The following is a 27,978-nucleotide window of genomic DNA, read 5'->3' as shown; positions in this document are numbered from 1 at the left end:
GCTGTTTTGTTTGAGGGAGTTCTAAGACGGCTAATCATCCGTATCCGACTAGGAGCAATCAGAGAAGACAGATGGAACAGATTCAGGAACAAATGGCTCAGATGAGAGCTCAATTGACAGAGCAGATGAATGCGCAGATGGCGCAATTTATGGAAGCATTGACTAATGTGACCAAGGGGCAGGATGACTTGCGAGTTCTCGTCGAGAATTCCAGAAGGGTTGATAATGGAGGACATTCGAGGTTGTTTGACGATGTGTCTGGCAGGATTGACGATCACCATGATCCGAATGAGTTTGATCGCTTGGGAGGGCACTATAATCCTTTCAATCAGAATCATGGGTTTCCACCTCCACCTCCGTCTCGTCTGTTGGGAAGGAGAGACAATCATAACCGTGATAATTTGGATTTCAATGTTGAAAACTTTGATCAGGTATCGAGGCATAGTGCTGATGGTGCACCTGAGGAAGCCGAGAGGTATCGTCTGATTGAAGAACGTCTCAGAGCTGTTGAAGGCAAAGGGGTGTTAGGCATGGACATCAATGACTTGGGGTTGGTTCCTGGTGTGAGGATTCCACCAAAGTTCAAAGTTCCATCTTTTGACAAATACAATGGGGCGACTTGTCCTATGACTCATGTCAAGGCTTACTATCGCAAGATGTCAGTTTATTCAGAGGATGAAGGTTTTCTGATGCATTTCTTCCAGGATAGCTTGGCTGGGGCTTCCTTGGAGTGGTATGTTCAACTTGAGCGCACTCATATTCATTCTTGGAGAGATCTTGTGGAGGCTTTCATTAAGCACTATCAGTACAACGTTGACATGGCGCCTAATCGAACTCAGTTGCAGAGTTTGGTTCAAGGATCTAAAGAATCTTTCAAAGAGTACGCTCAGAAATGGCGTGAGTTAGCCGCAAGAGTTCAGCCACCTATGACTGAGCGTAAAATGATTGACATGTTCACCAGTACTTTGTCTGGACACTATTACTTGGCCTGTAGTGCTTCAGCCAACTTTTCTGAAATGGTGAGATATGGCGAGCGTGTTGAGATGGGTTTAAAGATGGGAAAAATCCAGCTGGGAGCTTCTTCTAATACTCCTAGTGGTAAGAAACAAGCTGAGGGTTATGCCAGAAGAAAGGAAGGAAATGCGGATGCCATATATGGAAGAAGGGGTCCAGGGAGAAGCAATTCACAGGTTAATGCTGTCATGATTCCAGTACCGCAACAACAACATCAGCAGGGACAGCGTTCCAATAATGATCGTTATCCTCCCAGGACCAGGCCTCACAGAAAGATTGATCCAATTCCTATGACTTATGCTCAAGTACTGCAACATTTGCTCAATATTGAGAAGATTACTTTGAGAGATGCTCCGAATGCTCCGGACACACAATCTCCGAATTATAATGCAAATGCACGATGTGCTTTCCATTCAGGTGCCGCTGGTCATGATACGGAGAAGTGTATTGCATTGAAGAACAAAGTCCAGGACTTGTTGGATCAAAAGATAATTCAGTTCACTCCTACACCCAATATTGCCAATAATCCGATGCCCGCTCACGGAGGTTCGGGTGTGAATGCCATTGAGAGTGAAGAGATAAGTGTTATATCTGACGTGGGTTGTTTGACCTTCCCTCTCGTGTCTGTGAAGCAACATCTGATTAATAGTGGTATCTCCCCGGGCTGTGGTATTGATTGTGAGAAGTGTAAAAGTCAACCCGAAGGTTGTGATGACTTGAAAGGTATGGTACAAAAGCTGATTGATGAGGGTCCTCTTCAGTTCTATCGAAGGTTGAGAAATGCGAAGGGCAACGACGGTGAAGTGTTTGTGATCTCAATTCCTTATGAGCCTGTTGTTCCGATAAGTATCCAAGTGCCTATTCAGGTACCCGTCAGTATCCCGTATGAGGAACAACCAGCGGCTTTGATGATTACTGTGCCAGGGCCTATTCCATATGAGAGTGAGAAGGCCATCCCTTGGCATTATGGTTCAGACGTATATTACTATGGCACGAAGGAAGAAGGCGAGCCATCTAAAGAGAAGTTTGTTGAGGCCTCAGTTGCAAACACTGATAATTTCGCCGGTACTGGTAGAATTACTCGCAGTGGTAGGGTGTTCTCTCCTCAGCTTGTTCAAAGTAATGCTGATGCTCTGGCTAAGGCAAAAGGGAAGCAAGTAGTGACTGATGTCCAGAAGTCTCCAACTCAGAATGGGGCACCTGATAGTGCTGTGTCTTCCAAGGATGTGGAGGAACTGTTGAGAATTATCAGGAAGTCTGATTACAAGGTTGTTGAGCAGTTGGGTCAGACCCAGTCAAAGATCTCCATCTTGCAACTGCTATTGTGTTCAGAAGGTCATAGAGATGCTCTCTTGAAAATTCTGAATGGTGTTTACGTCCCACATGAAATATCTGTGAATCAACTAGAGGCGGTAGCCAATAACATCTCCGCTGGGAATGGTTTGGGATTTACAGATTGTGATCTTCCGCCAGAAGGGAGAAACCATAACAAGGCTTTGCATATTTCGATCGAGTGCAAGGGGACGACCTTGTCCCGTGTTTTGGTTGATACTGGGTCTTCTTTGAATGTGCTGCCTAAATCAGCTCTCATGCGAATTGACTATGCTGGTGTCGAGTTGAGGCCAAGTGAGTTGATAGTGCGCGCTTTTGATGGTTCAAAGAGGTCTGTGTTCGGAGAGGTAGATCTGCCAATCCAAGTTGGTCCTCAGATCTTCACTACAACCTTCTATGTGATGGATATTCAACCTGCTTACTGTTGTCTATTGGGACGACCCTGGATTCACAAGGCTGGCGCTGTGACATCCACTCTTCATCAGAAGTTGAAGTATCCGGTTGATGGTAAAGTGGTGACGGTTTGTGGTGAGGAGGATTACATCGTGAGTCACTTGTCTTCTTTCCGGTATGTGGAGATCGAAGGTGAAATACATGAGACGCCATTCCAAGCGTTTGAAGCTGTAAATGCTGTGAGAACTCCTCCTTATGAGATAACGAAGCCAGAAACGATTATGTCTTCTCTGAAAGACGCTCAGGTTGTTGTTAAGACTGGAAAGGTGGAAGGCTGGGGGCAAGTAATTGATGTGCGTCCCAAATTTGACAAGAATGGCCTTGGTTTCAGTCCTGGAAAGCGTATTGCGTCGCCAAAGCCTAATATCCTTAGCCCGATCAAGTTTGTGAGTGGTGGTGTCATTCAAGACGGTCAGGTTAATGCCATCGTCAATGGTGAAGAGGTGGATAGTGACTGTGACTTTGATAGCTGGATCCGTCCAAGTATTCCTGGAGAGATGCCTTGCAACTGGACAATCGAAGATGTCATCCAAGTTACACAAGCTCAGGAGTAATTTCTTTGTTTTTACTTTTCTTATCATGACATAATTCCTACGCTCTGCCCAAGGCGTAGCGAATCATTTGTAGGGCCATGCAGTTCGCATTTTCAAAGATTAATCATAAAATAAGGACGTTTTTGCATTCAAATGTTTTGCTCTTTGTCTGTCTTTTTAACCTTTTTTTTCTTTAAATGGCAATGTTTTCGCACACACTTGCACATAGTTTAATAAAAATAAAACTAAAATAAAAACATCAATCATGCAGATGTTCCACTACCACGGATTCCATTGGTAACAGTTCCGCTATTGCTTATTATGATTTTGACAATCCGATCTACCAAGCCGAGGAGGAAGCTTATGAAGATTGTGATCTTCCCGACGAGTTGACCAGATTATTGAAACAAGAAAAGAAAGCGATTCAGCCGCATCAGGAGGCAATTGAGATGGTAAATGTTGGCACTAAAGAGCAAGTCCGAGAAGTCAAGATAGGGGCTGCGCTTGAGAATAGTGTGAAGCAGAGGCTTATTGTTATGTTGAAAGAGTATGCGGATATCTTTGCTTGGTCCTATGAGGATATGCCTGGTCTTGATACAGATATTGTAGTACACCGCCTGCCTCTCAAGGAAGATAGTCCTCCTGTCAAGCAGAAGCTTCGAAGGACTCGCCCAGATATGTCTGAGAAAATTAAGAAAGAGGTTGAGAAGCAGTTTGATGCTGGCTTTCTGCAAGTTGTGAATTACCCGCCGTGGGTTGCGAATATTGTTCCTGTACCTAAGAAGGACGGAAAGGTCAGGATGTGTGTTGACTATAGAGATTTGAATAGGGCGAGTCCGAAAGATGATTTTCCTCTTCCTCACATTGATGTGTTGGTGGATAATACTGCTCATTTCAAAGTGTTTTCCTTCATGGATGGCTTCTCTGGGTACAATCAAATCAAGATGGCACCAGAAGACATGGAGAAAACAACGTTTATCACACCGTGGGGAACTTTTTGCTACAAAGTCATGCCTTTTGGGTTGAAAAACGCAGGGGCAACGTATCAGCGTGCCATGGTGACTCTTTTTCACGACATGATTCACAAAGAGATTGAAGTGTATGTCGACGACATGATTGCAAAGTCTCACACTGAAGAAGAGCACTTGGTCCATTTGCAGAAGTTGTTTGAAAGGCTTCGGGAATTCAGACTGAGGTTGAATCCAAACAAATGCACTTTCGGAGTGCAATCCGGAAAGTTGTTGGGCTTTGTTGTTAGTGGAAAAGGTATTGAGGTCGATCCTGCCAAAGTAAAAGCCATACAAGAGATGCCTGAGCCGAGAACAGAAAAAGAGGTTCGTGGTTTCTTAGGGAGGTTGAACTACATTGCTAGATTCATCTCTCATCTTACGGCCACTTGTGAACCAATATTCAAGTTGCTAAGAAAAGATCAGACGGCCAGGTGGAATGATGATTGTCAAAAAGCATTCGAAAAAGTGAAAGAGTATCTGCAGGAACCTCCGATACTAATGCCTCCAGTTCCAGGAAGGCCTTTGATTATGTACCTCACAGTTCTTGAAAATTCAATGGGATGTGTGCTGGGTCAACATGATGAGTCTGGCCGAAAAGAGCATGCAATATACTACCTTAGCAAAAAGTTTACCGACTGTGAATCCCGATACTCACTGCTCGAGAAAACTTGCTGTGCTTTGGTGTGGGCTGCTCGCCGGCTTAGGCAGTATATGTTGGTTCACACCACCTTGTTGATTTCCAAGATGGATCCTATCAAGTATGTTTTTGAGAAGCCCGCTCTTTCCGGAAGAGTAGCCAGGTGGCAAATGATCTTGACTGAATATGATATCCAGTATACTACCCAGAAAGCCATCAAAGGTAGTGTGTGGGCAGATTATCTTGCGCATCAGCCTGTCGAAGATTATGAACCGATGAAGTTTGAATTTCCCGATGAGGATGTTCTGTACATCAGAGATTGTAACATTCCTGGGCCAGAGGAAGGACCCGAACCAGGATCGCGATGGACGCTCGTGTTCGATGGTGCCTCTAATGCACTCGGGAATGGTGTTGGAGCTGTAATTACTTCTCCTTCAGGTTTTCATATTCCGTTTACAGCCAGAATCTGTTTTGATTGCACTAATAATATGGCTGAGTATGAAGCCTGCATTTATGGTATCGAAGCTGCGATTGATTTGCGAATCAAATACTTGAAAGTTTATGGGGATTCCAATCTTGTCATTAGCCAGATCAATGGAGATTGGGAAACTCGCCATCAGAATCTGATTCCATACAGGGAGCATGTGATGAGACTCATTCCATACTTTGATGAGATCACATTCGAGCATATTTCTAGAGAAGAGAACAATCTTGCTGATGCTCTCGCTACTTTGGCTTCCATGTTCAAAGTGAAATGGGCCAATGAAGCGCCTAACATCACCATTAACAGGTTGGATGAGCCGGCATTTTGCTTTGAGGCTGATGTTGAACTGGATGGAAATCCATGGTATCATGATATCAAAAAGTTCCTCGAAACTCAAGAGTATCCTCCCGAAGCGTCGGTGACTGATAAGAAGTTTCTGAGAAGGTTTGCAGCTAAGTTTTACCTCAACGGTGGGGTGTTGTACAAGAGGCATCATGACGGTGTGTTGCTCCGATGTGTTGTGAAGGAAGAAGCTTCGAAAATCATAGAGGAAATGCATGAAGGTGAGTTTGGTACCCATTCAAGTGGGCATACAATGGCTAAGAAGATCTTGAGGGCTGGTTACTATTGGTCCACTATGGAAACTGACTGTCATAACCATGTCAGAATTTGTCACAAGTGCCAGATCTATGCTGATAAAGTGCACGTACCGCCTGTGCCTTTGAATGTCTTGACTTCTCCGTGGCCTTTTGCAATGTGGGGCATTGACATGATTGGAGAGATTAAGCCTACTGCTTCTAATGGACATCGCTTCATTTTGGTTGCCATCGATTACTTCACCAAGTGGGTTGAAGTCGCATCTTATGCGAATGTCACCAAGCAAGTGATTACTCGCTTTATCAAGCACAACATAATATGCCGTTATGGGATTCCTGAGAAGATCATTACTGATAATGGATCGAATCTCAATAACAAGATGATGAAGGAGCTTTGTGAGTCCTTCAAGATCAAGCATCACAATTCTTCCCCGTATCGTCCAAAGATGAATGGCGCTGTTGAAGCGGCCAACAAAAACATTAAGAAGATTGTGCAGAAGATGGTAGTGACCTACCGAGATTGGCACGAGATGCTCCCTTTCGCCTTGCATGGCTATCGCACCTCTGTGCGTACATCGACTGGGGCAACTCCTTTCTCACTTGTTTATGGTATGGAAGCGGTATTGCCTGTTGAAGTTGAGATTCCTTCCTTGAGGATTATGAAAGACGTCGAGCTTGACGAGTCAGAATGGGTACAAAATCGGATGGATCAGTTGAACCTCATTGATGAAAAACGCTTAGCGGCTATCGGACATGGTCAGGTGTACCAAAAGAAGATGAGGAAAGCTTTTGACAAGCGGGTGCGACCCCAAAGCTACAAACCAGGTGATCTGGTACTCAAAAGAATCATTCTCCCTCAAGGCGATTCTCGAGGCAAGTGGACTCCGATGTATGAAGGCCCCTTTGTTGTGCAGAAAGTATTCTCTGGCGGCGCCATGATGCTTGCAACGATGGATGGCGAGAACTTTCCGCACCCTGTGAACGCAGATGTAGTCAAAAAATACTTCGCATAGACCTGATAAAAAAAAAAGAAAAAAAGAAGAAAGAAAAAAGAGAAAAGAAAATGAATCAGGCAAAAGAATGAAAAAGAAACAAATATACCCGCTAAGTTGAAAACCCGAAAGGGCGGCTTAGGCAAAAAAAAGGACAAAAGCGAACGACTACATCTCGCATGCCACCATGGCAATCACTCTTCATACATGCTTAGGGCTCCCGACCGAGGGATAAGCAAGACTCTGTGTTCTTGAGTTTGCACCTGGCAGCTCAAATCCCTAAAGCATTTTCTAATTCCAATCGTCGTGTTTAGGGCTCCCGACCGAGGGATAAGCAAGACTCCGTGTTCTTGAGTTTGCACCGGGCAGCTCAAATCCCTAAAGCATGCACAACATCCAATCACTTTGTTTAGGGCTCCCGACCGAGGGATAAGCAAGACTCCGTGTTCTTGAGTTTGCACCTGGCAGCTCAAATCCCTAAAGGCACTCTTAAACCCTGTCGGGTCCACAAGTTTGGTGAGGTCGTATCAATCAGTTGTAAATCGGGCAGTGATCAATCCTAATGAGTACGGTCTTCCAAAGCAAGGAGATGAGAACGTCGGAGTTATAAAGGTGATAGCGGGATCGAAACCAATGGATATCCGTTTCACATTGCCATTTCTCTTGTACTCAATAAATTGTGGTTACCTCTTACTAGGAACTGCTTCGGAAATGTATTCGCCCTCTTTCGGGCATGTTTAATAAACTTCTTTTCATCTCAAAAGCTACTTTCTTTTACTGTTTTGTTTGCATAAAACGTCATGAGTTTGTGTTAAACTTTGCATATGAAAACTGCATTTCTTTTACAATACATGATTAGAAATGATAAAATCCTTTGAATCTACTTCGAAGTTTTGTGTAACCAGGATGGCAGGCTAAGATACCATGCTATATCCAGGGGCATTTGCATTTGTTTGTCTCGCAGGTACATGCTTGCCAGCGCGTTGCACCAGCATATCGGCGGACTTAATCATGAGAGATTCTCGCTCCCCAGCCGAGTGCTTCTTAATGAGAGATTCTCACTCCCCCAGCTGAGTACTTTCATATGAGACTTTCTTTGCTCCAGGACTCTCATATTCTCAGCAAAGTACATCTTAATGCATTCTCTATGCTCCAGGAGGCCTTATTCCCGACGGAATGACTTCTCCCCAGTTGAATCATGATGAATGGTGCCTGATTCCCCAGCTAGCTCTTAATGAGGTTCCTTGCCTGAATGCCTCATTTTCCCCAGTAGAGTGTCTCTCTCTCCAACAGACTGACCGGTTTTCCCCAAGAAGGTCATCTTATTCCCCAGTGGAGTTGCCTTAACAGAAGGTTCTTATGCTAAGTTCCCTATCCCCAGCGGATCTCTCATACCCTCAGCAGTTCGCTTTGCAGAAGTATTCATCTTCCCCCACTGAATTTCTTCCCTCAGCAGAGATTCACATGCATCCTCAGCAGGATCTGTTCTCATCTAGGACATCCCCAGCGGAATGCGTCCTAAACAAGCAAATTGGTCACTTCCCATCAGAGCTGTCTCCATGACTTGCCTTATCTCCACATCCCCAGAGTGTCGAGAATTTGCTTCTCCAATGAAGTTGTAAGGGTCTTCCCCAAGCAGTTAAGTGGGATGTTCATGTCTTCAAGCAAGATTTATTCCCCACCCAGAGCTCGCATCCAAATTTGATCGTCTCCAGCAGATTTCTGATCCATCTTGGCCAGCTCACAGTTTGTGACCCTTGGTCACCCATCTTGTCCTCTCCGCAGAGTACCATACTCTCTCCAGGACTTCTTCAGCAATTCAGTGCTCCTCCGTTGTCTCTCTAAGCAACGTTCGAATCATGCATCATTTGCATTGCATTCTCAAAAGCGTGTAGCGTCTTCCTCCTCGGAAACGTTATTCCATACACATTCATACATACATCATACATTAATCATATCATATCTGTCTCTTTTCTGCGGGAAAGTTATGAAGATTCGAATGCTCCCTAGAGAGTAATATTCGCCTAGTCAATACGGGCGCTTATCCTGATGTTTCGAATCAGAAGAGGATTGTTCTACTTATTTTCTGGCATGGCTCAGATCAGTTCAAAGACATTCCTATTCCCGATGCCCCCAGATCGGTGGAAGATATTTGTTCCCATTCCTGATAAATCATACTTTCAGTTGAAGGAACCGCCTCCGGATCTCCCAAGATCTTCCGAAGGAGCAAGCCCTCTGATACATCAGATCAGTGGGAAATATCTACTCCCTGACGATTTAGTTCGTTCAGAAGAAGAAACTCGTTTGCCCAGTCCTGATACCTTACTATCAGTTGAGGACGTTTTCTTTACCCGGCGTACACAGTTCGGAAGAAACATCTGTTCCTATCCTAATATCCAGTTTCAGATTAGTTGAAGGAACCGCCTCCGGATCTCCCGTGATCTTACTAAGGAGCAAGCCACTGATATCATCAGATCAGATGGAGATGTTTGCCTGATTGACTTTGTCTTTCAGATGAAGATTGTCCTACTTATTTTCTGGCATCATGTCCAGATCAGTTTAAAGGCATTCTTTCCCCGGCGTACACAGTTCGGAAGAGATATTGTTCCTATCCTGATTTCCATTTCAGTTGAAGGAACCGCCTCCGGATCCCCGTGGTCTTACGAAGGAGCTAGCCGCTAATTCCCAGATTAGTAGGAATATCTACCTGATGATTTAATTGCATCAGAAGAGATGTCTGCCCAGATTCCCAGATCAGAGATACTTTTACCCGTTGATGTCCAGATCAACCGGCGTACCTCCCTCGATTCCCAGATCGACTTAAGACATCTATCCCGATGCAAGTTCGGAGACATTTGCTACGCCTGATATTCAGATCAGTCGAGATGTTCCTTCTCTTGATGCCCAGATCATTTGAAGTGTTTTCCCCTGCCTGTGGGTGCCCGTTCCTCCTTTTTCACAAGTTGGAGCATATTTATTATCCAGATCAGTTGAAGTTTTTTCCCTGCTCGCGGGGTGGTACATTCCTTCTTATTACAAGACGGAATCTTCTATTGGTCAAGAGCGCAAATTTTCGAGTTCATTCTGGTATTCAATCTCCTTCCACCGCGACGGTTCGAAACTTTCGTTTCTCACTCGCCAGGTTCAAGAAGTTTGAATAGGGGCAGCTGTTGCACCCCAAAATTTGCCCTCTTTATTGGAGCTATAAGTTAATAATGACGTTTATTTCGTCATCCAAAAATGGAAGAAAAAGAATAAAGAGTTTTCATGGGTTTAGGAGGGTAAAGTGTGAAAGAGTGGTTTAAACGGTGAAAGTACGAGAAAATTCATAAATACTATTTGAAAGGTGATACGAGTTAAGTTCCCGCGTTGTCCCCATTGTTTCGACAAGATCCACAACTTTCGTGTTCGGCTCGGGAGCTAATTCTTTAAGGAAGGTCTTCAAATTGGCAAATTACTTGAGGTTTTGTAGTGAAAAATAATGCTGAATGTAAGGTTTTGCGCCTCGGAAAATTCATATCTCCTAATCCGCTCGCCGGATTCGCTTGAAAATTTAACTGGAGCTCCGTGGCATCATTACCAAGATTTCATATGTTCGGACCGAAGGCCAAATATGCATAGAAAATTCCCAGAATTTTAAGGATCGTCGCGTTGTTTCGGTAAAAAGTGTGTTTTCGGGTATGTCGCGCCGAGTTCGAAAATTCATAACTTCTTCGATTTTTATCGTATGAAGTCCATTCCGGCGGCATTCTCTCAGAAATTTTGTTAGCTTCGATTCTTCGTCACACATGCCTGTTCAGATTCTGAGCCGAAGATAGGGTTTTATCGAGTTCTTTGAGCGGTACTCACAAAATTTCGCACAGTCGCGCCAGATGGATCGACGTTTCTCGTCATTCAAACAGGCGTATTTTCTTCATCGCTTATCGGATTAAGGTGATTCTCGCGGCGACGGATCACAAATTTGGTCATCTTCATAATGGCATCGGTTTCGTTCCGGGATTCAGAGCCGAACCGAGTTTCCTTAAAAGCGAGCCAAAATGAGACGCACCGAGGGCAATTTGGACATTTCGCGTTGACAATATATAAACATTTTGCTCTTCACAAATCAAGGGGGGAACTCTCATAATTTCAATTCACCAATACTTCACAAACACATTCTCTCAATTCTCTCTCAATTCTCATAAATCAAAAACCACAAATTACATAAAGCTTTCATCAATATTCATCAATTTTCTTCAAGATCAAGAACAACATGGATTGAAAATCAAAGTTCCGAGTTCGAAGTTCTTCTCCTCCTCTCTCCCTAGCTTGCGCGCCCCTCTCTCACTCTCCTTGGGATTCGCTTTTCGCTTCGCGTCGTGTTCGCATACGTGTCGTGTTCGTGTTCGCGCGTCGGTTTAGATCTTCGTTCGGTAAGCTTTCTAATCATGAATTAAGTGCTTGATTGATGATCATTACATGAACTCAAATTTAGATTTACTTCTTGCTCTTGTCTCAATGGATGTGTGATGATGATTGATCGATGAATTTATGTATTGTTAATTGTGTTCATATGAATTGTGGCTAGAATTACGCTATTTGCGTTCGAATCCATGGCTCCTTGGTGATTATGTGTGCAATATTGTTAACATTCATGCATGTGTCTTGCGACACACTCCAAGTGTTCGTTTAAATGCTTGTGTAGAATTTTTGCTTGATAATGGCCTAGTTTAATGCTTAGGTTATGACTTGAGTATATTTGCTATAATTGATCATCTTCACATGTGTTAATTCTTGCCGTTGGTGACATATTGATGTGATTGTTGTTGTTAATACTTGTATCTTGTTTCACACTCAAGGTGTTTGTGCCAATGCATGTGTTGAAATCTTTTGCTTGCTATTTGCTTCGGTAGGTGCTTAAATCATTACTTGAGGTATTGTCATAGTTTGATTACCATTGTATGTGTTAATGCTTGTCGCTTATGTCGCGTCTACGTGATTGTTGGTGATGATGTTTGAGTTGTGGTTCGGCTCTACGCGTCGCGCTTTGTTTGGTTTGTGTTTGTTTGGCCTAATTGACGTAGGGACTTATGTCTACTTCTTGCCAATATGCTTCATTGGTGCTTAATCATTGAAATCAATATATGTTTGGTTTCGTCGCTTTGGTGCTTGATAATTGCTCGCTTATTGCTAATAGCATGCCTCACATTGATATTTGGTTCACATATTCTCTTGTGCTATCGATCTTTGCCTTGATACCGTGCCTTGTTCCCATGATTGTTTCACTATGTTTCGGTTGCGCTTTGATGTTGTGCGTGATGCTTGCGAATTGGTGTTGGTTTAGATTGAGTGGGAATGGTTTCCAAGTCTTTAAAAATGATAAAATTTGGTTTTCCTACAGTGGAACTCGGTTCCCAAAATGGAGGAACCGGTTCCTGCTCAATCTAAAGCGCTTTGGTTTTGGGCAGAATGCCCTGGAACCCGGTTCCCAGTTTGGGGGAACCGGTTCCTGCTGTGCTGTGTTGCTTTGGTTTTTGGGCAGAGTGCCCTGGAACCCGGTTCCCAGTTTGGGGGAACCGGTTCCTGCTGTGTTCTTTTGGTTCGTGACTTGGGCAGAATGCCCTGGAACCCGGTTCCCAGTCTGGGGGAACCGGTTCCTGTGTGTGTTTTTGTGCTGGAACCCGGGTTCCCATATAGGGGAACCGGTTCCCTTACTTGTTTTTGGTTCTTTTCTTTTCTAATTTCTTTCGTGCGTAACTTTTTACTCATAGCTTTGTTTTACATGTTCCTTATACCGTTGGAAAGCTTGAGAAGTGTACTATCTAGTTAAATGCTTGTTTCTCATTAATTTGTATCCCGTTTATGTTTGATTTCTCTTTGAAGTTTTGTTATTCATTTCATATTCATATTATTTGATCGTTTTTCTTTCGCTTTATAATAAGAACGCAATTCCGATTGCGATGTTTGTTATCTCTAACTTGTGTGCTAGTGTGCAAGGCGTTTGGACGGTCACCGATTGATACTCATTGCTTGAGTGTTCCGCTTCACTTGCGGAATACGATTATATCTCATTGACTCGTATCGTGCTCTCGACTTGGAGACACGATCTTATCACTTTATATCTGCTTGTTTGGTTTGCTTGTTACTCTCGCAGGTGTATCGTGATTATGCTCGACATGCGAGTCGACATTTGTGCGCTTTATGGCTAATCGGTGTGCTGACCATTTGTTTTTGCTTTGCTAGCTCGCTTGCGGGATTCTAGTTTCTTCGCTTTGCTTCGCTCTAGTTTACGGATCATCATCCGTTTGGTATTGATCCCTTTTTATTTTTATTTCTCTCGCACTTTATCGCTTTCTCGCATCATCCTTTAACATGAGAAGTAGGACTTAGACATGCATCTGGCCAAGCCCTCGAAAGAGGCTCTGTTTTTGTTGGTGTGTTTACATTTGTGCTTTGCGGCAGGGAGTCACGGTGTAATAAGTCCTATATGGCACTCCGTTAAGTCCTCATAGAAGGCATGCGGTCAAGGGTTCGTAATCAACCCCCGCCTAGTCTCATCGAGTCTGTTCAGTATGCGCACGCCTCGCGTTGCTCGCTTCTGAACCTGCACAAGATCTTGTTATCGAGTATGTCAGGAAAAGGGTTCATGCAGCCGGACCCCCGCCTTTCCTATAGCTCGCGTCGCTCGACGTTGATGCTCGGTGTACGCACGCACCGTTTTCCTTTACGATCCGTGACGGCTTGGTTGCTGAGAGGGGTCCGCCCTCTTGTCTATGGCCCGATCATTTTCGCGAGGTCTAATGCTTGGTTGACTTGGGTTGAGTTGCTCCCCTTGGCTATGGCGGGACCGCTTTTCTACCATTCGGTGTCATACCCTAATTTTTGACCCCCCTGAGATGACATATCTTCAGGATTTTTCATCAGGTCAAGACAAGTACCCAGAGCAGTCATTTCTCCATCTGATACCTAATCGAGGATGCACAAAGACAAGAAAGCTCAGGCAAAGGATCAATCAATACAAAGACTAATCTCTAATACAATCATGGGGCTCAAAGACTTCATTTTTCTCATCTATGATTGATTAGACATCCAGTCATCTGAGTACAGGCTTACTCAGGTCACCAGACTAGGGTTTTGAGCCTATCAAGGACTAAAATCAGGGATCACATTTGGGAAACCCTAAGAAACCTCAGAGGGTCATTCAAAGACATCAATCATCTTCAAATAACTCATATTACAAGGTCTACTGGACATCACACTTCAATTCAAAGTCTACAGTCATTACTTTCACATGGTCGACAAATTAGGGTTTTGACCTAATTCACCAAGATAGTTGACTTCTGATCAGGGCATGAATCCAAAACTCAAGACATGATTCAAGGATCTCTACTACCTCCATATAATCCATTTATATCATCCATTTGGGGAGAAGATCTTATTTCTACACAAAAGCCCAAAAATTCACTTTGTCAGGAAAAAGTCAACTGTGAAGGATCATCATTGACTTTTAAGGTTTTTGGTCAAAAAATGACTTTCAAAGATCAATATCATCAATATATGGATATCAAAGTCATTTGGCCAAAGAAATTCAAAGAAATTCATCAAGGAGCGAAAAGTCGGGAATTAGGGTTTTTAAAGGCATGGTGAGATCTCAAAATTTCACCTACACAACTCAAAAAACTTCCAACATGAAAGTTGTAGATCTTGCAAAATAAAACAACATCTTACAAGGGAACTTTTTTCAAAAGATCAACCATTTATGAAGTTTTGGAAATTTTGAAGTTTAGGTCATAAACACTTAGAAATTTTTCTAAGTGTTTTAACCTAGTTTTCTTCCAACTTTGGCCTCATTTTTCACAAATTTCCCAAAGGAATCTGAAGAAGACATAAACTAATGATTTGAAGTAGATGTTTAGGGCTTTCCAAATTGTGTTCAACCTTCTCCAAATTCAATTTGAGCTAAGAGTTATGCTTGTCCAAAGTTGGCCTCATAAACTAAAATTATAGGTCATGTACAATTTGGAACTTTGCAATTTTGTGCATCTTGCTTCACTAAGTGGTGCTACACGACCTCTAATGCATCTGAAAACATACCATGCATCAATTTCCATCATTGCATAAAGATTGAAGAGAATATTCCCAAAACCAAGCCATGTGATTAAGTAATGATTACATTCTTGAATTTATGGCAAATGATGAATCATCAAGGAATCTTCTCACTAGCCAATTGGAACCCTCCTCTGAATCAGAAATGTCCCCCAAGATCCTGCAAGATCAATGGTTGGAGAAGCTAGCCCGAAAATGCATCATTGCACTTGGATATTTTCCAAACTTTCTTCATGGCTAAGGAAGCAAATCAACTTCACTAAGGAAGCTCACTCCTCTACTTCAGTACTGAACCATTTGCCTATAAATATAGAGGCATTCCTCATTCAAAATCACACCAAAGCAACTCAATTACTTGCTTTCTCTTTCTCTCCTCTTGTTCATTGTTTTTCAAAGTTCTTTGGCAAGAAGAATCGTTTTCTTCAAACCAAAGCTCATCTTTGGAAAGTGAGCATTCCAACATCTCAAGGGAGGTCATTTGAGGTGATCCAAGCACCTGGATCACTTCTGTAAGTGGAGGAACACCATTGTTGCTCTCACTTGGAAGCATTTGCAGTTGGAGGTCCATGGAGTAACTCAGGGAGTCTCAGGCCAAACCAATCATTCAGACACACTCCCTAGGTCATAGTGAAGCTAACCAGATGGCTGCAGCTCACCTGTAACTCCAAATTCAACAACCTCCATGTTCACTTAAAGCTGAAATCGAGGGAGGTCCATAGAGCAATTCAGGAGGATTCAAGCTACAATAAGCATCCAGTTAGCATCATTGAGTCTCAGGGAAGCTATTGAGATCGTTCATTCAAGCCCAGGTGCTCTCAATCATCCTCACGACCTTCAGTTTCAGAGGTAAGTTTCTGAACTTCACCTCTATAATTTAAGTACTCTTTGTGAAATAGCTCGATTCTATCTTGTTCAGCATCATCAGAGGATTGAAAACCCTCTATCATCATTCATTTATCTTTCAGTATAGTCATTTAATTTGATTTTGAAATTTTAGGGTTCTTCACGATTTCTGTTAAATTAATTAGATGTAGTTAATATTAGTTCATGTTAGTTACATATTTAGAATCGTGAGTGAATTTAGAGCAAGTTTCGTGTTTACATCATGGCAAATGATTGAGAAACGAGTGAGTTCAGAAATTCAAAAAATCATGGAGCTTGAGGTTGAAGACGAAGATGGTGGTGGCGCCATTTTTAATTTCTCAGGGGAGGGTTTAAAATATATTTAACTGAAAGCGTTTTATAAACGACTAAACAACTTGCCCTAGTGGCCACACATGCGCCTTTAGTATCATCATGCCACAAGTCTGGGGTTCGAATCCCCCTCGCCCCAGACTTTTTGATTCTTTTATTTTTTAAGGAATTACAACTTGTTTTGAAATATGACCAAGTGGAGGCAACTTACTAACACCAAACGCGCGTTGGCGCAGTGGTGTTATTTTGAGTTGTTGGCTTCAAGGGCGTGGGTTCAAACCATGGTGAGGCCAAAACATTATTTTTTATCACTTATTTCCTTCAATTTTCTCACAACTTCATATAATTAATTAACCTATCAAATTAATTTATTTTCACTTCATTTTTTACACACATGCTATTTAATATCTCTATTTTGTGAATAATAAAAAAATCATAAAAATATTATTTATTTCACATGTTTTTATTAGGTTTAAAATAGTATGTTTTTAGGTGTTTTCTTAAATACTTTAATACATATTTTCACTTTGTTTTAACCTAATCATTTTTGTAAATAAATTTATGATAAAACCCTAATCACTTAGGTCTTAATTAGGCATAAATCTTCATCTTTGCTTTAATTAAGTTGACTTTTGTCAAATCTCAAAACTATTTTCAATCTCTGATAAAATCAAATGATTAGGGTTTTCAAACAACAAAACCTGGTATCATTCCAAATCATTTTTTCAAATTGCTTTTATCACCAGTACTGTAAAGTACTGGGCCTCTAATAGAGTGTAAGTCCCAAAAATCTTCTCTTCTTAGCTTGTTTTCAAAACTGTATTTTCAAAATCTTCTTTCTGTTTTCAAAACATTCTTCTGGTATTTGAAGGGCATTATTCCCGGTGAAACTCTTCAGATACCTATGTGACCTTTGTCCATCTTCACTTCTTCTGTTTTCAAAAACCATTAACTGTTTATCATAAAGTACATTCAACTATTATCCACCAATTACTGTCGAGGCTCTGTACATACTTCTTCAATGGCCTCCACTCCATCCAGGTTAGGCTTTACAAGCTTTCAATTTACAGTCTTTGTTTAAATTACTGTCAAATATAAACTGTGCATATATTAGTTTAGAACTGCGTTTGAGTATAAACCTTAGGACAGTTAAACCATATATATATTATAGGAATATGACCTAGGATTGAGAATGTCTTCCCGGTGAAGGCTCTTTCCTAATTAGAGATCTGTAGTTCAAACCCCCAAGATGAATTATTCCCGGTGAAACATCTTGGCAAAAACCTTAGAATCCAAATAAATAGGACACATCCACCCAAAGAGGAATTATTCCCGGTGAAACCTCTTACCCATTTGCTTAGAGCCAAAATAAGTTCAAAACCACATAAGCTTTCTCTTGTGCTACAACAAGGACCCTCGATTAGCCTCCTCTTGGGCTTTGTACAAGGACCCACAGGCTTCTTAAAAGCATTTCCGGCTTCCTCTTGAGCTTGTATACAAGGACCCATCAGGTTTCTTATAAACATAGGAACAGGTCTTTAGTCACCTTTTAGCCTACCCTGGTGAGTTTCTTCCAATTTAAACCAGACTTTAAAACAAGCTAAGTTTGTCTCAATTTCGCATTGAGTATACTTTTTGGAATGAGAGACATGGACAGTCTCTGTCACCCTTATCTTCATCAATCCTCCTTAGTAGAGTCTAGGATCTATGTTTTGGTCATCCTCAGCATTGAGTCAGCCTTCATCTTGGGCTTTAAACAAAGAGTCTCCACTAGATAATCTTTCTGCCATCCATTTTTCAATGTCAAATCCCTGGAAAGGGTTAGCCTCCAAAGTCATTTAAAATCAATCCATTCCTTCATTTAAATAAAAACCCCTGGAAAGGGTTAGCCTCCAACATCTGTTTAAAATGTCAAAACAATAATTTCATTCTCTTAGGAGATAATTTCCCCAAAAGAGTCAAAATCCCTGGAAAGGGTCAGCCTCCAAAAAACATGATAAAGTCAGTCTTTTAACAGACAAATTCACCAGTTGAGTCAAAATCCCTGGAAAGGGTTAGCTTCCAAAGAAAAACAATCTTTTTAATCTCCAGTAGAGTTAAAACCAACAAAAAACAGTTAGCCTCAACCTTGGGCTTCATACAAGGCACCCAAACAATAAAACTCCCCTGTCAAGAGTCAGCCTCAACCTTGGGCATTGTACAAGGCAGATAATAGAGTCTCCCCAGTGAGTTCTTCATCACTCAGTAGCCACAACCTTGGGCTTTGTACAAGGCAGATAAACCATACTTTCATGTGTCAAAGATTCCTAACACTTAGGATCTTTTCCCCATATAGTCATCCATACTTAATTCATTTAAGAGTCCGCCGCAACCTTGGGCTTTGTACAAGGCAGAAAATAATGTTTTCCCTAGCTAGAGTCAGCCACAACCTTGGGCTTTGTACAAGGCACATAAAATAAAGTCATTCATTCAATTATCCTCAACAGTCAGCCACAACCTTGGGCTTTGTACAAGGCACACAAATAGAGTCTCCCTAAACAGAGTCAGCCTCAATTCTGGGCTTTGTACAGAACACAAAAATACCCTGTAATTAACCCCCAATGGAGCCATCTCCCAGAGTCAATAACATTAATAAATCAATCAAAAAGCCTCAAGCTTGGGCCTCATACAAGCCAGCTAAAGTCAAATCTTTCATACAGTAGATAGACATAGCTTATCTCTATAGAGAGATATTTTTTACTACTCTACCACATTCAAACAAACAAACATTTCAATTTCAATTTCAATCAAAGTCTCCCATTTAGGACTCTGAAAGACATGCTCTGGCACATCCCCAGACTTGTACACTTTCCCTAATTTGGACGAGCATTTTTCTTTCATTTAAGAGGCATCTGACTGGCATACTTGTACACCCAAGTAAGGTCCCCCTCTTGAATGAAATGAATCCAGTTATTCTGTCACTCTTTCAAAATGTTTGTGGTAGAATAGTACAAATACCTCTTTGTAGAGATGATTTCATGTCTCTTTACTGTAAACAAAGATTTAATTCCAAGCTTCAACCTTGAGCTTCAAGCAAGGCACCAAAAACAATTAATTTCCCTAGTTAGTTCCCCGAACTACATTAAGCTCTGACTTCCACTAGGGATATGTAGGCATGAGGTTCACAAGGAATCTCAGCGAGCTAATAAAATACCAAAAATAGTCAGTCTGTCTGTCTGTCTGTCTTTTCAAATCAAATCAATTCCTTCTCCTAACACAAAGGAGAAACTGTTCCCAATCATTAGCAATAAACACAAACACAATGACACAGAGAAGGTTCCTGTAGAGTACTACAGATATGTAGGGTGTTTAAACACTTCCCTATGTATAACCGATCTCCCGGACTCCAGAATTTCTAGTCTAGGTGTAAATCCCCACACTTAGCAAACTCCTAGGGTTTTAGTTGAGATCTTTTTTCCCCTTTCCTACTCGTAGGACAAATAAGAAAGTTCGGTGTGATATCGTAGGAAGAACTGAATATAAAATCATCCCACCGACGGGGCGCATTCTCCTTCCAAATTTCGCGTGAAGGGTCTAGCGTGCCGTCCTCCCAAGTGAAACGGGGAGGTAAAGAAAACGACACCACAGTTATTGTTGTTTGGATATTGATTTACTTTCAAACCCAACCTAGTGCACCTGGATTGCTATGTTAGTAGGTTATTGTGTTAGGCCTGAGGTTTGTTGAGGATAAATTTTAGTTGTTTTCCGCTGCACGGTATTTTTGTTAACCATGGTTTATATAAGTATACGTCCCCTCAACTGGGGTATGAAGTATGTATAGTGTATAACTCATGGATTTAGTTGCCTCTAGTAGGGATGTTGTATGATGAGACTTTTATGTACAATGCATGGGATAAGCGGTGTGGAATTTCCATGATTGTTAGTTTGAGGGGGAGATTTGGTTAACCTCCCCACGTCTGGTTCAGCCCTTGTGTTGCGTGACACATTTGTAAGGAAAGATTCATCTATCTCTTTCCTAAGGGTGAATCTAATTGGGAAAGGATTTAAGATCAATTGCTATTTGTGCCAAGTACAAGTATTTAATTGATTATCCTTGGAGTTCAAGATAACTGATGTTCTTAAAGATGTTGGAACATCTCTTCTTCAAGACCCTGTACAGGAAGGATAGTGCATTTGTTTTTAAGATCTATCTCTTGGTGGCAACATAAACATATGATCTCTGAAAAACATTTCCTGGCAAGAAACATGTTCAGCTTTGGAGTTCACAAGATGAAGAAGACATCATAATCTTGATGGTGGTTACTTGGATCAGTTTATTTCTGATCTATGTAAGGAAGTGCATTGGCTAATGTACACTGTGAAGCCAAGAACAAGTGGAAGTATTCTTGACATCATGGAAACAGCTTTGCTCAAGGAAGTGGCATCCTTGGTACAGCTAGAGGATTAGTCTCTAACTAGTCCTTCTGATGACTCATGCATCAGAGTGTCCTGATGTCGTTGGAAAAGAAGCAGGGATTCATCAAAATTGAGCTTGAATGACTTAAACTGCATAACTGCGGGATGGAGAGTTGCTTACTCAAACTTGGTTTCACAACCAGGTCTATGAGAGCATTGAACTCTGGTTCTGTAAAGGGAGGAAGTTCTTTCAAGTGGCAGAAGAAGGAACTGATGGCATACTGGTATGCAGCTACCAGTTGAAGAACAGATGTTCTGGGTGCTAAACTTATGTAGTGTGAGTACATTTGTTTGGAACCTACTCCTGATCTGGAAGAGGAGACATCTGCTTTTTGTGTTGATTGGTCAGAATACAATCAACTGAACCTTCCATCCCAAATGTCAGTTTATTTCAGGCATAAGCTTATGGGAGTTGGAAGTAGAGCTCAGTGCAAGTAAAAGGGATTCATTCAGGTTTTCTTTTCAAGACCTCTATGAAAATTCAAGATGAGCTGATATCTGGTATGTTCTTTTGATCAAAGGAACCAGATGTGTGAATTGTTTTCTTAACCATAGAACAGTTAGTGGTGAAATCTGAATACTGTGTATCGTGCATAGTGAAGAAATATGGTTTTGAATATTGTGTGATGATTCAAGGGAGTCAGATTACTGTGTGGAATCTGAGGTATTTTCAGGAGTTATGTCATAAGTGAATCTGTTCCAGAAACCTTGTTGAGGGAATCTCCTCATGGGGTACAGATTGTGGCATCCATTATCTCAAGAGAAGTCTGAAGAAAAGTTTATTGAGATATGGCATATATTATCCCCTTAATCATGACTGATGTGTAGCAGAGTTGATTCAAGAAGGAAGAAACATATAGGAGATGGTGAGTATCTTGATGAGAGCTGGATATTTACATCAACTATGTGGAAGAAGAAGAAGATGTATGTGATGCTTTGTTTTGTATGTTACATTCACAACACTTAAAGACACCAATAAAGATTAGGTTCAGACCTATCTGTTGAAGACATGTTCAAGATCTATTTAGAAGTTTCTTCTATTTCAAGGTACATGAAGTGGCAGTCTGGATCTTGTGTAGCAAGCAAACTAAGGATTCCAAATTTGGAAAGTGTGGCAGTTCCAATGACGAATGCTTCAGGTTAAGGACAATTATTCAAAACATCCTTATGTTGTAATTCTCAGGGGGAGTATGAAGTATGACAAGACATCAATCAGTGTAGGTGGTGGAACACTCAAAGATATTGATGAGATTTCAAGTCTGATAAACTAATGTCTCGCGTGATGTCACAATATCACTATATCCTGTTGGTTTGGAAAAGTTATCTAGAATCTAGCATGTGAAGGATGAAGAAGAACCATTTAAGTCTGAAAGTGACAGTTCTAACTTAATGTGGGATTAGAATGAGCAGATTCTTGATCTTGGTGATGGTAACATGTTCTGGCAATTCGTGTTTACTTTCATGATGAAGACTTCAGTAGTGAGTATGACTATGAAGACAGAAGTTATGGTGAGATGATCAACATAGTTGTGGATAAAAAGGATTCTTCTAATTCTAATTGGAGAGTATGATTAACAAGTGGAAGAAGTGGCAGTTCTTTATGTTGAGTCTGTGGCAACCTTTCTATGGAAGCATCAAGTGTCAAAAGGTTATTTAATTATTTCAGGTGGAGATAAGGTGGTAGACTTAGAATCTGTTGAAGAAAGGAGAAGTGGAGTTAGTTGAATGTACTGAGCTGTTCAACTGTATCTTAATATTATACAAGATGTTATAACATCTAAATTCTGATGTGAGTATATTTTGTAAAGGAGTTACTTTGTAATAGTGGAGTGTGTCAGCTAGTTAGTTGGGCAGAGGGTGCGCTCTTGAAGATATGAAGATGCGTCTTATATTTTCCATTCATCATTACAAGTGTATCCTGTATGAAGCACAAATTATCTCAGATAGGGGGAGTGTCCTCTTAGTTCAAGATATAATTCTAAAAAACTATCTTGGTCTGTTATACTCTATCATCATATTGAAGGTGGTCCAAGTCAGCAGGAGCTTTTTCAACTTAGTTAGAGGAAGTTTCTTATGAAAAGGTTTATTTAACAAGATGTATCATTACAGTCAGCTTTTCTGGGAATGGTTGAATCTAATCATGTGCGTCTGGTATCCACAAATCTTGAACTCGTCTAGTGGGCTGCATGTCAACAAGTGTTGAAAGGCTCTTCACAGTTGCAATATACAGTCTCAAGGTGGTCATGTCATGAAGAGTAACTTTTAAGGGGGAGATGTCCGTTGCTTTGGCAACATTTATGGCCAAACAGGGGGAGAAGAGAGTGTCACCCCATATCATATTGAACAAGTTGGTTCTGTTCATGTTATGTGGTCACCCCCAAATCATATTGAACAAGTTGTTTTTTCATGTTATGTGATAGTGTAGCTTGTGGAACTTGTTCAGTACGTCTGATGTTTTGTTTCTCTAATGTGGTGACAGAATGTTTTAGCCAAAAATTTGCCAAAGGGGGAGATTGTAGATGTTTTGATTGGCTGCATTTTATGGTAAAACATTCATGTGTATTCTATTTTCTTGACTAAGGGGCTCATGACATGTGGTGTGTAGTGTTAAGGTTATGCAAGTTCTGGTTGTGTAAGCTAATACATGCTGTGAGTTTGGGATGTCATGCCCGACGTCATGACATCAGTATTTGACAGCAGGTAGCTCTTATGTTTTCTGTTCTGTTTCTATTATGTTTCCTTATTTATCTGAGTCTTTATTTTGGGAAACTAAAGATTGTGCTGATTGTACATCAGTAATAGAACAAATCATGGGGTGTCTTTTTGGCACCCTGATATTTGCAGAAGCAGAGAATTGAAGTGAAGAATACTGTTTGCTGTGATTTATGCAGAACAGGTACAACATCAAGATGTTCTATGGAATGTCACGACATGCTCTGTGACATCAGTATTTGACAGCAGTTACTGTTATATTTAGCTGTCACGCGCCGTGCTGAGCTAGAATATAAAGATTCAGTAAGTACTCAAAAGATGCAGAATATTCTTTGGGAATATTATGCAATCCTATGTGGCATAGGTTTAGAGATCAAGAGAATCAAGATTAGAATATTGGAGAATTATCGCAGGTTTCCAATATGAAGATAAATTAGGAAACTTATGATTGAAGACCTTGTTTTTAGCAGAAAGTTTTCTGTGATTTGTAACAGCAAATAATGCTGTGATTGTAAGCCCAAGTCCAGTTGGGAATAGGTTTATAAATAGGAAACTTTGTAACCTAGTTTATCAAGCCTAGCCGGGTGGTTTAGAAAGATGTAACCATTAGGGTTAGCAGTGTAGGTGAACCTCCCGGTTTGTGGGAAGGTCACTGATTTGTGCTCGAAGCCTGTAGGTAAGAGGTTTGTTTTATTCACTCAGAGTTGTGAAGGCAATGAGTGGAGTTGTGTTCTTGGAGGAAGCTTTGAAGCAACTCTAAGTTATGTTTATTTGTGTATTTTAGAATATTGGTAATATGGCCGTCGATGCAGTGGCTGAGTTGTTGACTGCTAGACATCATTGTTGTGATTGGGAGTGGAATGGACATATTCCATATCTAGGGAGAACCTAGGTAGAAGGGTCATTGGGTAGTGATTCTGTGAGGAGTTGTAAACTGGAAGTTTAGCTCTGAATTAGATACTGCTAATAGTGGACTTCATCCCTGGCTTGGTATGCCCCCAGAGTAGGTTGGTTAGACCGAACTAGGTGAACAATTCTGTGTGTTCGTTACTGTTTGTATGTTGTTCTTTATTTTCTGCACTGGTTTATTAATCTGGTATAAGATGTCGTAACATCCAATATGACATCAGGGAATACTTCCAAAGCTTGTTCTTTTACAGAACCACCTCAGATCAAAATCTGATTGTGATAACTGAGTTATCATTATGCATAAATGGTTCCAGTATTATTATGATAGTTTAGCATACAGGTGTTGAACCAAAATTAAAGATCATCCTATCCTACCATTGCTGCGTTTATAACAGACCAGATGTCACGGCATCGTATATGACATCTGGGTTCTGTCATACCAGAATTTTCATGTTCTTTTCACACAACACTAATATGTAATAGTATCCATTCAAACCCTAGATTGCATTTTTATGGCACCCCTAGGCTTTAAAAATGGTTGATTTGATTAAATTGATAAATTTAAAGTAAAAGATCTGTTTGAAGAAATAAATAGAAGGTGAGGGGTGTGCAAAAAAACCGGTTATTCATAACCAAATTAGTATCCAAATTGATCCACTTTTTAAAATCCAATCCAAATGTTAAAATATAAAATCGGGTATCCATTATGTTATCCAAATATAACCGGTGACCCACAATAATAATATGGTTTAGTTATTGGATACCCAAATTTTGTTATGTATTAAATTTATATGTTTGTCTCTTTTCATGGTTAACTACGTACTTATACTTATGATGATAAAAAGTTAGATTTTTCTAATAACACATTAATAAATTCTGAATTAAAAATTTAATTTTAAATAATTATTTATTAAATTAAAATGGAAAACATGTTTGTAGTATTTTTTTAAAAAAAATCTTGTTATTTCTAATATAATATATAATGATGAGACTCAATTTAAAAATTAGTTTATTGCCAATCCAAATAAGATGTTAAATTGAAAATGAAATTTTTCAAAGAAGACAAATTCTAACTCTCCACACTTATATATACTAAGTTACTTATATAATACTAAAGGTTGAAAATGAAAACCGGGTAATACATTATCAAACTATTCACGTCTCATATAGAAAACCATAAAAAACAAGCTAATTGGTTTTGCCATAGAAAGGGAAGGTACAGATCTACAAATTACCTGTTCTTTAAAACGAGAGAAGAGAGTTGTTTAAAATGCAAAACAATATCAATGACCATGAGTACAGTTGATAAGGTGAAGTTATATCTTTAACTGGTAGTCACAAGAAAAGCTCTTCACATGAGTCACGTCTCATAATTTTAATATTGAATTGGTTTTGAGAGAGAAACCGGTTTTAAAACTAGTTTTTTTAAAAATTGGTTATTTTTAAAAACCAGTTGTAAAACCGAACCGATCCACATGTAAACCGATTTTTAAAAAATAAACCGGTTTTGTGAAAACGGTTTTAAGATCCAAACCAAACTATATTTATGGTTCAATTTGGTTTGGGTTTTGATCCATGCACACCCCTAAAGGTGACAAACTTATACCAACTTACGGAACTTCCGTACTCTATTCAGATTTGAGCAAGAAATAAAAAAAACATCCTTCAACAATATGAATATTGATTTGCACGAGACTACAAAAAATGTGTTACATCTAAATTGATTTTTGGAAGAAATAGCTTTGAAGTCGGGAAGAAAGCAGTCATACAGAGTTCAAAAAGATTCTCATTTGAAGTGGTTTCTAAGATAAATGTAGATATTGAAAGATTGCTTGAAGTTGAACCTATTTGAAATAACTAAATACATCAACAGAGTAAAATAATATAATGGCAAAATACTCTTTTTTTTCCTTAACTTTCACTCGGAGGTCCATTTTGGTCCCTCAATTTTTAAAAAGTTCAAATAACTCCTTTATCTTTTAAAATGGTCTCACGTAAGTCTTTCCGTCTATTTCATTGAAATTAAAAGGTATTTTATTAGAATGTAACGTAAACCAAGTTTGAACAAATTGGGGGCTATGGTTTCTAGAGTAACAACCATCGTGAGAAGAAATTAGGGGTTGCTAGGGTTTTCCAGAAATCCAACCACTTCTTCTTCATCTATGTTACAAGGAAGCCATGAAAGATTTAACTCCCAGCTTTGTACGATGTCGAATCTGCCATGAAAACCAGTTTGCTATTGTGGAGATAAGGCCATTCTACGAAGGGCAGAGATGGCTAAGAGTTTTGAAAGACAATTTTTGGGGTGTCCTCATTTTAAGGTACGTTATTTGTTCAAAGAGTGTTGGTTTTTTAGATTTATTGAAATTGAACATGAATGTGTCTGACATGTAGGGACCTGTGCATCCTGGGTGTGGGTTTTTTCGAGTGGTTCTTCGAAGAATCTGAAGATAACAATGGGCAAATCATGATGGTTAGGTTGGAAAAGCTTGGAAAGAATATTGAACACATACAAGAGGACGTTGTCAAAATGAGATTGTCAAGTGAAGAAATAAGGAAAGAGATTGATCAGATACAGAGGCAATTGAACAAGATGATGAATTTTGAAAAATGCTGTAGCTTGATGATTATCATAATTTTGTTTGTTACCTGTTTTTTTAAGGTTTAGGTTATGTGTTAGTGAAGGAGTATCAATTTGGCTGGTTATCTGTACCAGTTCTGTATCAGTTTTATGAACAAATTGAAAGCAATTTATTATGTATAATTATGTAACAATTAAGTCTTGTAATTTTGAACAAATGGAATCAATAGATTTTGTTGGGTTTATAATGCATCCAATTTTAAGTTATGTATAACAGTTATTGTTTAGATGTAATACACCAATTTTGTTGGGTTATAATGCAGCCTGTTTTAAGTTATGTATAACAGTTATTGTTTAGATGTAATACACCAATTTGAAGTTATTGTTTAGACATTAAATCAGTTTGGGTTCCAAGATTACTTAAGACTTGAAGATTACATGTTCAAAAGATACATGTTCAAAAAGACATGTTCAAATAGACATGTTCATAAACAACATGTTCAAAGCAGACAAGTTACATAAACCCAAAAGTGGTTCTAAAAAGTTCTAAATATCAAAACAAAATCTAAGTGCTAAATATCCAAAATATAATCTAGACATTCTTATTGGATGTGGTTCTCTTTGTTGGGGTTGTCCTCCTAGTTGTTGGCCCAATTCTTGATGCACCTAATCTTGTGGTTGGTCCTGGTGGTACCCAAGGAGTGGGTGGCCTTCTCACACCCAAATTTTTTTCCTTGCTTGTTGTTGCCTTATTTGTAGGACTTTGTCTTGTTCTGGATGTCTGAGAAGCTGGTTGACTTTGTTGTGCAACATGTGAAGTAGCTTGAGTAGGTTGTTGTGATGTTTGTTGAGTAGCTGACTGTGAAGTAACTTGAGTAGTCTATTGTGATGTTTGTTGAGTACTTGGTTGTGCAGTAACTTGAGAAGTTTGTTGTGATGTTTGTTGAGTAGTTGGCCATGCAGGCCCTGTCACCTTACATGTAGCTTTGTT

The 27,978-nt window shown here is 40.1% G+C and overlaps 1 protein-coding gene across 1 annotated transcript; it reads left to right on the top strand.

Annotated features, from left to right (window-relative positions):
- The first annotated feature begins 71 nt into the window (after positions 1–71).
- Positions 72–27,141, top strand: LOC131651457 (uncharacterized). Its single transcript, XM_058921119.1, has 4 exons — positions 72–521; positions 705–2,677; positions 26,801–26,986; positions 27,069–27,141. Exons 1-4 carry the CDS (start codon positions 72–74, stop codon positions 27,139–27,141), a joined length of 2,682 nt encoding a protein of 893 aa, XP_058777102.1.
- The last annotated feature ends 837 nt before the right edge of the window (positions 27,142–27,978 follow it).

The sequence above is a fragment of the Vicia villosa genome, linkage group LG2, assembly GCF_029867415.1.
Source record: "Vicia villosa cultivar HV-30 ecotype Madison, WI linkage group LG2, Vvil1.0, whole genome shotgun sequence".
NCBI classification, from domain to species: Eukaryota; Viridiplantae; Streptophyta; class Magnoliopsida; order Fabales; family Fabaceae; genus Vicia; species Vicia villosa.
The sequence above is the reverse complement of the archived record's forward strand: the minus strand, read 5'-3'. Positions and strand labels throughout refer to the sequence as shown.